This window comes from Toxotes jaculatrix, chromosome 22, assembly GCF_017976425.1.
Source record: "Toxotes jaculatrix isolate fToxJac2 chromosome 22, fToxJac2.pri, whole genome shotgun sequence".
NCBI lineage: Eukaryota > Metazoa > Chordata > Actinopteri > Toxotidae > Toxotes > Toxotes jaculatrix.
In genome coordinates this window covers 5,914,833-5,926,934 of record NC_054415.1, presented here as the reverse complement: position 1 = coordinate 5,926,934, position 12,102 = coordinate 5,914,833, and the positions used below count along the sequence as shown (strand labels likewise).

The window sequence follows — 12,102 nt, the reverse complement described above, 5'->3', positions numbered from 1 at the left end:
CTTTTTTTTCCTGTTCTCTACCGTATTTTCTCTCTCATACGTCTCTAGTTTCTTACTGCGTCACATTTACTCATCTTTGTTTGTCTGTCTGTTGTACAGACAATACATACAGAGCTTGAGAACCTTTCTGTTTCTGTGGAAATCAACTTGTAACACAGAAACGTGTCTGAGCATATGTAGGTGTGCGTTTTATTTTACCGTTCCCTCAGGCGCAGTTAGGCTGCACACTGTCGCCTCTCAGGCGAAACCGTCTGCAAATTGTACATGTCATCATCACGTTAGTGTCATAAATGAGCTGTTGGCGAAGCTCAACAGTAGTGGTAAACTTTGGCAAAAAAAAAAAGTGATGGATGTTTTCCAAACTTCCTGCTGGGTTCTTCTCTCTGCACAAATCACATCTTCTTTAACACCACATTTAGAGTTCTTCTCTCTCGCTCTGACCTGAGACTAGCACGCTGACTTCATGCCTTCTCCACCTCGGGCACAGTAGATGTACTAAGCCATCCTTAAATTGTCCTGGCACCATCAACTATCCACTGCTAGAATGGCAACTTGCCACATTGGCACACAGACACTCACTAACACACTTCTTTCTTGTCCTTCATCCCTCTTAACGTCTCTCTCCGCTCATTGTTCAGGGTCTGGTTTCTTCCATATTTTCTGCCTCTCTATACCAGTTTCTTAGCATCACTCAATTTTTCCTCCTCTCCCTCCGATCGCCTCTTTTCTCTCCAGTGCTCTCCTCTTCATTCTTCACTCCTTTTTTGTTTACTCCCTCCTGTGCTCTCCATTCCTCTCACTCTTCCATTTCTCCCTCGCTTTGCCAGACTTGTCATTATTACTTTTTTCTTCACTCAGATTCACTCACTCATACACCTCCCCCTCCCTCCCTGTGTTCTCTTTCTTAACCTTTGCTATTCACGTTGTCCAAAATGAGCTTGAGCCCTACATTTAGACGGTGATGGGGAGGCAGCCTGTTTGGCTTGCATTTTCTAATTTGCATTTAGTCTTTCAGTGCGATGTCATGATGAACAATAATCCCCAGGAATTAAAGTGGAGAGGCGCTCAGATCAGAGCCAGTGTTGGCCTCATAATGAGCTGTGATTTAAATGCTGTTACCTGCAATTATTTGTAACTTGCATCAGCCGATTCTGCCCTGTGAACCCACACTGGGCTGACAGTAATGCCTCTCTTATTTGATTTTAAGTGATGGTGTGCAGTAGAACTGTGTTTCTGTCGGGTAGTATTTCAGAGAGAAAGTGAAAAAGGTGTAGCGGGCTCAACAGATAACTAGATTCACAAATATATTTTTTTTCTCCTTTCTACCTGATTGGGTACACAAGTAGTAAACGCCCGCAGCAGCTATTTTTGACCAACAGACAGAAACTCACACCCAGATCTGATATTTTTGTTTTGCGCGTGTCGCTGAAATGAGTCTGTCTTGACAGCTCAATTGGAAGATGGCTGTGTAGTTAGAGGCACAATCTTTTGTGCTCTGCTGCTTTTCACCACTGTTTTCTGTCAGCAGCTGCCAACAACATGACTGATTCAAACTCTGGCAGGCCACCGGGTGCTAACCGCCTCACCCAGTCACCTCCACTCACTGACGTCGGTGCTAGCCCCCAAAGTTCATTAGCGTTACAAGCTTATAATCTCCCCATTTTCTAATTACAAGTCAATTACAAACACGGAAGTGTCTGTCATTCCCTCGCCAGCACAATTATTATCAATCACCAACTGCGATTGGTGTATCGACTGGGGCCTAGCTTCTAATATGTTCCTCACTGAAAGGATTGCAATAGGGAAACAGTGTTCACACACCTTAGACACAAAGTCTGTGAAGACAGTTATGTCTGTGTGTGTGTATGCGACTTTGGGGAAAACAGCTGTAAGGTGGCTCCCTGAGAGTGAAAGCTACAGATGAGAGTCCTGGAATCTTTAATTACCCACCAGCCCCTAGAGAAATGTAGTTTTATTTCTTCCTTTATTGTCTCTCTCTGTGTTGTTGGTGTGTTCACGCTGAGGCTGTGCTTTTCATGTATTAATGTAGAGTGGAGGACTGTAAAGTAGTTTTGGGCAGCCAGGAGGGGCAGGCTTTTAATGATGGCTAAAATACTTTGTTTTGTTTTTTTTTTATCTGTGTCTTTCACAATAACTGCCACATGGGTAATGTAGTTTTCAAACAGTTTGCAGTTAGTCTCCAGTGTCGTTAATAGTGCGGCAGCTGCGTTGCACAGTGATTGTGTTAATGGGGGTTGGGACTGTAGATGAAGATGAGGTGACGGCACACCTACAGCTGCATGTGGGGAATCCATACAGGAAATCAGGGAGGAGGCTCACATGTACACAGGATGCCTCCAGGGATGGGCTGTTCCATTTATCCAGGCACAACTGTGCTGTTTGTTACACATACGCTATCGCAAGGTGGCTCATGTGATGCAGTCCTCTGCCACCGTACTGTTAAGGCATTGGCTTGGACACTGATGATGCGTCTCATGGGAACGTTGGCGTGTCTATACAGTAGGTTCACCAGCAGAATGAGGCCTCGTGGGCAAACAATGTTTCATGTAGTAGCACGGCTGTTGACGCTCGTGGGCTGTCCCCAGGCAGAGAGGAAGAACACAGTACATGTGTGGGGGTCCCTCATGAGCTCTAATGCATTCCCTTTTAACTCTTTATTTGAAATGTAGAAAAGGGGAAAAACAAAACATTGCCCAAATACAACACCTGATAGACAGTAACAGAGGACAGAAATTACAACAATGAATTAAAAAAAGACAAAACAAAACGAAAATAGTGGGGGTGGGGTCTCTGAGTAAAGCCAGTAAGCACCCCATGGATCCTGCCACGGTGGATCAGGTTTCCATCGCCTCCATCCTAGCCCAAAAATTCTTCACCGTGTCATCTATAAATGGCATTTAGCCGTATCCAGACCACCAATTGACTACTGACTCTCAGGTCTCTGCCCTCCCCGTTCAACCTCAGCGGCCCTCACAACCCATCAAAACCCCCACCTCATCCTAAAAAAAATAAGAAAAAAAAAAAGCGTTGTGGATGTGTGACAGCATGGCCGCTCCTCGCCAATGGCTCAATACCTAATTTACAAGTAGAGTTAGAGATGGGACCTTTTAATGGACATTTTGTGCTCCCCTGTTATTGACTGCACACACACAGACACACACTCGTACACAGGCAGTTGCCTCCCCTGCTGCCACCGCTCTGAGGGCCCTTTTGACATGTCCTAGCTGACACGCGCCACTTCCCAAACGCAATTCCATCTTCTGCAGATGCACACACACACACAGTCCCCATACTATATCCTCCCTCCCAAAAACCCTGGGGCTGCAAGGAGGACAGACAGACAGCAGGGGAGTTCAAACGTAGATTATTTTGAGTTGTATGACCTCGTGAGAGAGGGAGAATAGATATTGGAGAAAAAGAGCAGTAAACTCTTTACACAGCCTTTATAAAAGTAAGTGTGTGTGTGTGTGTGAGATGTATTTCTACAATACATTAGTGTTTACGTAAGACCTGTTTTCTTTCCAGTGCCCCTGGGAGAGCACTGGAGAATGTTTTATGTGTATCCGTTATTAGTCCTTGCATTTGTTGTGTGTGCGTGCACATGTTTTACATGTGTACGTCCTCCTTAACTCTATGAACACACGCCGGTGGGCTTGTCATGCCATGTTCCCGCCAAAGCGCCTGATCTCCAACGACAGCCATGCTGGGGGAATCTGCATGCAACAGGGCGCAATCCCAGTTTACCTCAGATAAGGACAGTGACACACATGAAAGTCTCGTAGTTTTAATTTAATTACAACTGTCACAGGGAAATGATCAGATTTACAAGAACCATATCTGAATAAGCTGATTTGAACTTTTTTCACATGCGGACTGTTAGCTCATGCAAATCAGATGCTGATTATATATGATTTCAAGTAATTCAACACAAGAAATTGTTAATTTTCACCTGGATTTTTGAACTTTTCATATAAAATTTTCACTCGATTTTTTTTTTTTTTTTTTAATTCAGATAAATTATTGGATCTTTTTTTTATTAAAAATAAAAAAAATAGCTTAATGTACATGTAATGTCAGTCTTTTTTTCACCATCCATTAATTGAGCCAGTTCAACACAGTCATTCCCTCAGACACACAGAAGCTTTCCAGGACTCTGTCCCTGGTTAGCCATGGTGGATATGTGACAAACGTCCAACCACTTGTACATAAGCTTGAAGAGACAAAACCCTGGCCTCCTCTGGGCTTGCCATGCACTATTCATGCAGTGGTATGTTGAATTAGAGATGTCTCTTAGGACTAAATCAACAGCTCAGCCAAGTACACTCAATCTGAAATGGTGTGAGTTACAGACATAAAAGGCTTTTTGTTTCGAAGACAGCCTGTCTTGTGCAGAGTTTTCTGCTTTAGGTAACGTCAAAAGAGGCGGGGATGGCAGGTGGAGGGAGAATGAAACAAGGTGTAATGAGGATTGAGAGAGCAGCGTGGAAAAACAAGAGCAATGCAACAACAAAGAAAGACGAACACAAGGGAGATAGTGGTAGTTTGTTTTTGGTTGGAGTTTGACTGTTCTCGTCTGGGAGGCTGTGTGTCTGATTGTCATTGCTGTTAATGAGAAAAGCTCAACATGCGTGGAGGACAAGCCTCATTGTTCCCTTTCCACTTGAGTGGTTTTTACGTCGCCTGACATCCCGTCTCAGCAGCGAGAACCGAGAGAGCACACCCAGCGCGGAAACTTTGATTAGTCACTTGCTTTTTTTAATGCGCTCCATCCAAAATCTGGTTTCACTTAGCGTTTTTCGCGTGCTGTGAAATCAAAAAAAGTGGCAGCTCACCTACGCACCAGACGCGCACAACCTGTCAGAAAGCTGCAATGTTAGCTCTCGCTTAGATCCATCACTTTCACACCATGCTTACCAGAACACCACCTGGGCATGGCATGCCGGCCAGCATAGGGGAATACGCGGTCTCTCTCTCGCTCTCAGGCAGACAGATTCACAGCCAGGCAGACACACAGACCAGTGCCAAAACACCAGACCCACACCACCTGTCGTTCATCCTACGAAAAGCATCACACTTAGACATCAGTCTCCCACCAAGTCTTCTGATAGAAAGTTACCTCCATGACTTAGACAGTGGTTGTAAATAATGTAAAATAAGCATCAGATAGCTGTTTTCTTGTCTCAGAATGCTGTGATAAATTTCTGGTGGTAGTTTTGATGCATGTTTCAGACTCTGAGCAGAGTTAACTGGATGCTAAGAATTAATCACACACATTCATGGGGACACTCCCACACACACACACACACACACACAGACACACACCATCCTCCTTAGCCAAACAGCATATTCTCTGCTACTGCCAGCGTCCATGGCCACTGCTTACCAAACATGGCATCTGTCTGGCATATGGCAGCTCTGTAGGGTCATCCAGACAAGCACGCTGTCACCCGCTGCCTTCTGCCACCCCGTAACTCCAAACATTGAATTTTCTTTTCCTTGTCACCTCGTTCATTATCAACATTTTTGTTCGGTCATATTCTCCTCCTCACTTCTTCGCACCTGGAACGCCTAAACAGCTTTAAGCTTCTCCTCATTGGCCTCTTTGCTTCTTTCTTTTCCCTGATAATTCTGTGTCACACCCCCCCCCCCCCCCCCCCCCCCCCCCCTTAGCTTCCTCCCCCTGTATTTATCGGCACACTTGTTTCCAACGACGTGAAACATTCCTTTCCTTTGCCACTTAGAGTCATCTCCAGATGAGTTTTGCCTCTGTTTGTGTTGTAAATGAGCCATTATGCTTCCCTACTGGAGCCGATAGAAAAGCCGTGAAAGAAGGATCCGGGACAGGATACGTGGAGCTGTTCAGAATCCGAAGGCAGTCATTGTCGGTGTTCAGCTTCACACTGATTGGCTGTTGTGTTACACGGAGCTGAAGTGAGTAGAACAGTGAAAGATGAGGGCGAGCCAGGAAAGGCACCCTACCGACCGCAGTACAAAGAGGCTCACCGTGATAGTTCCAATATGGCAGCCATCATCTGTGCATATTGTGCTGTAGTGCTCTTGACTTTACATCTTTCACAGATACTCTGCGTGTGCATGCAGACGCTCAGCCGTGTAGAGTTTGGAAAAAGTGTAGGCAGAATATATTTCCTTTAAAGTTGAGCTTTTCCTAGTTTGCCATTTTTCTCGCAAATGTAATTTTTCTCTTTTGTGTTTGAATATTGCCAAATCCACTCTGGCAAATAGGAAACTCTCTTGCGCATCGTTTTGGCCTCCCCCTCTAGCTTTCCAAGTGCAGCACTAGGAATAGACAGCTAAAACTGCTACGGGCACTGGTAGCCCCCCTCCTGAGCCCAAATGGCATCACTGGCCTTTTGTGTCCGTGAAATATCGTTGGCTGGATGACATCTGCCTGATGGGACCAAGATGCCATATCCCAGTGCCTTCCAAAAAATCTCTCCTTTAGTTGGCTTTGATGGATGACTTGTGCAGCCACTGCACTTTCCCCCAGCCACACACACACAGGTGCACTCGCTTAGACATAGTGGCTTGTACGATCCAGCTGCAGGTCTGTTATCTTGGCGTTGCCATGTGCAGCGTAGCTATCAAATCAACCTATGTGCACGAGCTAGCTAAGCAATTAAACTCTAGAGCCCAATCCACACTCGACAGTTTTAACATCTGGCATCCTTGTTCTGGTCTGTGTGTGAGTGTGTGTGCGCGCGCGCATCTGAGTGTGAAAGCCAGCTCATCTGCTACTATAATAAGCTACAAAATGCGGCGCACAATTGAATCCATTTAAAGAACACAATGACTTTTTTTTTACTTTTGTGACTTGTGTTTTCTTTATTTTATTTCTTTAAAGTAGTTTTCTTTTTACTGTCATGTTAATTCTGCCTTCTGTTCAGAATCCAGTAAATTTAAATTTAAACTCACAAGTATCTGTCAAACACGTCTTACTTACAGGGTTATACTTCCACCATTCACAGACAGAACGTGAGTGGCCAGGGTCAAACACGGTGGGGGTGAGGTGTGTGTCTTTGTGTGTGTGTGTGTGTGTGTAGGCCTTGAGTAGGGCTTGATAGCTCTGTATCCACTGTGACATTGTAATGGTGGAGGACAGCTCCGCTCAGAGGGTCTGCCGCCTGAGCTTTCCAAGGTCCACACACGTCCACTTACACTGAACCCATCTGACCAAACGCCGCCTCTCTCTCCACTATCTCTCTCTCCCTCTGCACCCCCCCACCACCCTCTGCCCTATGACTCATCACTGGTTCATTCAATGAGGCTAAATGGCTGTTCTAGCAGAAACAGTCAATATGCTCAACACTGCACATAGGCTTCCTCTTCTCTCCTCCTCCAACTCTTTTATATCCTCTCTGTACTCTCAGTATGTCCAGTTCTCTGCATCGAGCAAAAAAAAAAAAAAAAAAGCTGAATTTGTTCATTTGTATACATGTGACAGGTTTGTCTGAGGTCAGAATAACATGTTCAAGAGTAAGAATAAAAAAGTTGGAGGCAGTTACAGGATAATTCTGTGTTACAGGTAAATGCTAAAATGTTGCGTACCAGTAGCACAAGAGTCATAAAGTTACCAAACTGTTGCTGTGATGTCTGCTATTTCTCAGTATCTACCCGAAAGTCTGAAGATTAAGATTGATTGTTCTTTAGGTTTTAAACTGTCAGCAGGAAAAAAATATGTAGATGTCAGCGTGAACTTTGGGAAATTGTGAGAAGCATATTTCATTCATTTCTGACACTGAATTGAAGGAGGGTGTGTTTTATTCTCTATAACGTATTATTATTCTTTTGAAAGTTACAGTGTTGCTTAAATAAAGTATAGCATAAACAAATATCAGAAATAGTATTTTCTGTAGGAAAACTCTGACAAACTTCCTGTTTACTCTGTCTCAGTGTCACCCTGTCCCACCACCATACTGTAGAATGGAGCTCTGATTTTCTACAGGGAACACAGGTAGAACTTGGGCTCATCCCCTTTGAGCTTTCTTAAGACGTCCTGCAAGTGCACTTAATTATGATTTGCTGCTACAAAGCAGTGAGGTGTTAGCCTGAGGCGAGCAGCCACAAGGGGGTATGAGAGCTTCTAATCTGGAGCTGCGTTGTTAGTGTGAGTCGTAGCATGAAGCGCAAAGCGATGCCCTGCACACAGTGGATAAATCAATGACCCCAGACAGTGAGTTGCAATGTGGTGTTCGGCGCTCCACATGCTTCCTTCCCGTGTTTGTGCGTTCCATAGTCCCTGTGGTGACATAACTGCTCTGCGTCTATGTGTGTTATCTTGATCCTGTTGATCTTCAGAGAACACTGTGTCCCTTGCATCCGGTGTTGCTGGGAGTGAGCCAGTGCCCTTCAGAGAAAGAAAAAAAAAAAAAGTGAACTTTGCGCAAAAAACTTGTGAATTTTCTTGTAGGCAGGCAAAAGAAATGTCTCCAGGGGCAGAGCAGGTTAAAAGAATGCACTGATTCACCTTAATCCTTTAAAATCCTGCGTGTGACAGTGATGTGATATGCTAATGACTGTTCTCTCTCTGCCTTAGGTGACGGAGTACCTGAACAGTCAAGAATCTGCCAAGAGTGCCAGGGTAAGTCACTCCATCCCTGCCAACCATCTTATTGTCTTTCTCTGTCTCTTCATCAACTTCTCTGTCGCCTCCTCCTCCTAATAATAATTGTGGTTAGTCTGCCTCTCTGTGAGAAATCTAATGTTGCCAAAACAAGAATACATTACAACACTAATTACTTTTCTACACCAACTACCAGACAGAAAGTGTCGTCTCTCTGTTCTGCCTCCTTCTCTCTCAAGATGCAACACATTACATTGGCAGTCACTATTGTCCCATATGGATTGCTGCCCACAGTCTGTGCAGGTCCATACTGTGAAAATGGGGGTGGGGATGTGTGCAAAAATTGTGTAGTGGGGATAGAAGGAGAGGAAGAGAATAAAAAAGCAGAATAAAAAGGAGGCAGCAGCCCGTGCCATCTCAGGACAGATGACACGGGCTGAGTCAACTCACAGAGCGTTGACACAAAACTGTCCAGTGGAAACGACTTAATCAGAGCCCAGTAAACCGCCTGGTCGGTCAGTGTGAAACTGGCAGCAAAAGAACGAAGAGGTACACAGGAAACCAAGTACATGAAAGGACTTAATAACGAATGTCATTCAGAATTTATTTAATCTTCATCATGCAAAAGCATGTGCTTAAATTTTGCAGATATTTGATATTCTTCTTATTGGAAACCGTTTCCTGGGAAAAAAAACAATACATTTATCCCACTAATCAGTAATGTCTGTGTAGCCTAAACCCGACAGAGCTTATTCCTCTGTGCAAAGGATGAAGCAAACTGCGATTTACTTCTCTTTAAGTACAAAAAAACTACAGTTCCCAGCTAATTTAGCCTTTGTTAAAATTACAATTTTGTATTTAAGAAATATTATAAAGAAATAAGTGAGTTCAAAATGTTGGAGCCGAGTTAGAAAGGCTGGATCCCTTTTGGATTTTATTTTTAGACACTGACAGCAAAGTGTTTGTACAAATCCGAGGTGCCTTTCACAAGAACCCTCAGGAGCCTGCACAGACGCTTGGATCCTATTTTGTTTTTACTCATGTAAATGTCAAGCATGATGCCTCAAAATCCGCTAAGAAGCTGCCCCCCCGGCACGGTTTTAGTTACCCGGCGGTTATACGGCATACTAAGACAATGAGCCAGTCAGAGGTGGAACTGTCTCTAATCACAATCAGAGTTACTACCATGTTTTCAGGGTGTTAGGGAGGAGGAGAAAAAAGGCAGTGGAGTGAGAGATGGGAAATGGCAATACGTTCATTCATTCATTCATCCTAATAAGTAGTGCTAATTAGCACAGTCGCTAATTAGCTATGAATCACAGCATTAACAGCTGAGCGCTCATGCCTCTGAGAGCCAGAAAAGAAACATCCCACACACACACACATACACACACCCCTCAGAATGCACAATTTATATCACATTTAAATAACCCATACTGGATGCTGCTCCAAACCACACACACATACACACACTTTGCCAGTCGCATTGTGATAAAGGCGACATTTAGTTGGGAAATGCATGTGAGGGTTTATGAGGCTTTGCAGGAGCATGAATGTAATGAAACAGGAGAAGTAATAGACTGGGTGGTATTTTAGACACTGTGGGCTTCCAGTTTGGATGGGGAAGCACAAAGAGTCAGATTAAACAGTGATGATGATGATGATGATGATGCATCCTTTTGCATTGGCCTGCGAATGCAGTGATCTCTTTCTCAACATTTCATTGTGTTTTTTTTTGTCTCCGTTCTCCTTTTGCTCTTGATCATTTAACATGTAATGTGCTAGAGAAATTATTGAAGTCCCATTCAAAGCATTTGGAAACGTTACAGCATTTTATGGTCATTTGTTTCATTATGGTCAATAAAATCTGTCTCTGTCTTCCCATTAGCTCAACATTTGGCGTTACGGAGACTTCCGTGCAGACGATGCTGATGAGTTTGGTTACAGCCGTTAAAAGGAAAGAGGAAAAAATAAAACCGACCATCCAATCAACACCATTCCAAAGACCAACGTGGACGGCGAGTGACGCATTTGACAGAAGGCAAAGTAAATAAATTACACAAAACTAAACGACAAGCATTGACTCACTCTTCCTATTTTTATTTGAGATTTCATCCCTCCATTCCTGACTTCTCTTCTGTGCGTACCGTTTATTTCCAGCTAGCCCCTGTAGCTCCAAACAGAAAATGCTAGCTAGCAGTGCTAAAAGAACAAAAATCAATCATGCGAGAATCACCCTCCACTCATACTTTAGTTTCCCGATGGGCCACTGCCAGCTCGAGCAGCCTGCACTATTGCCAATCTGTGTTATTTGCCATGTCACCCTTTCAGCAGACTTCCAGTGTGAATGATAATTATGATAATTAATACTTAAGTACGTGTTTCAGCCATTCATGGTCCCTGCTTTCTGATGTTCTAAGCCCTACCCCTGCTTTCCTCTGTACAGGAAAGGGTAATCAGGGGTGAGTATTTGCAAACAAACAAACGCATCCCTAATTAATTTCATGTAAATGTGAGGATATGTTGAAAAGTGTAAATGGATTTATTTTAGAAAAAATACTGTAGGTGGAGCCACACAGACAAAAAAAAGGATATGTTTATTTTTGTCTTCAATCTATATCTGTGCGATATGACATTTGCGGATGTTTTTGTGGGGAGTGTCTTGTCGTTTATTCACTCACACTTTTATGACCAGTAAATATGGACAATACGAATATCCATCATGTGGCATTTCATCATCTATCTCCTGTAAAGTTTACATACTAATAATGGTTATGATCCTGTCTCTGGCAGTCTCTCTTTCTGTCTCTGTATACCACAGCAGAAACAGTATTTGAATTTATTTCCACTTAATGGACCTTTGCATTCTGTTAAAAATCTGCTGAATAAAAATAAGCAAACTAAACATCTTTTTTTCTATTTTTTTAACTAGCTTAACCTTTACCTCTAATTCTGCTAAAACAGATCATGGGTTTGCAGCAGTTCTGCTCACATTTTTACCAAACAATATATTTTCATTTATTAGAGGATGCTAGTTTACACAAGTCCTGCAGAAGGGCAACATCTGAATTTACATTAGTTGATTTTTTTTTTTTTTTCAGGTAGTTGTTTTGAAGAGTGCACGTCTAAAGTGGGTTTACGTGAAGTCAATGCCTAGAAACAAAATAAAACATGAATCTCTTCTTCACCCAAGCTTGAAGTTTAAAGGAGACACAGACTTAATTATGGAGTAAGAAGTCAAAACTGTGAACTGCAGATATCAACATGCAAATTTTCTTGCCAAAGCTCTCTGTTTCCTATGCTTATTTAAACATGCAAAGAAATAATCCTCAGCTGAACTATACATGGTTTAGATCATTTTAGTTAAGTTAGATGAGTTAAAATAGGAATTGTGGGGGTGGATACCCAACATATGTTTAAGTGAGCTTAATGCTTTAGTGATGATGTAGTGTAACATTACTTAAATGGGACTGCTAAATGCTGCTTTACATATAAAGTTC

General features: G+C 43.1%; 1 protein-coding gene across 1 annotated transcript in view; it reads left to right on the top strand.

Annotated features, from left to right (window-relative positions):
• snd1 (staphylococcal nuclease and tudor domain containing 1) overlaps positions 1–11,507 on the top strand; it is a 159,209-nt gene extending 147,702 nt beyond the window's left edge. Inside the window, exons 23-24 of the mRNA XM_041030143.1 lie at positions 8,576–8,620; positions 10,491–11,507. Of these exons, the coding sequence (XP_040886077.1) occupies positions 8,576–8,620; positions 10,491–10,556 (111 nt within the window). The 3' untranslated portion in view covers positions 10,557–11,507. The remainder of the gene's footprint in view (positions 1–8,575; positions 8,621–10,490) is intronic.
• Positions 11,508–12,102: the final 595 nt, after the last annotated feature.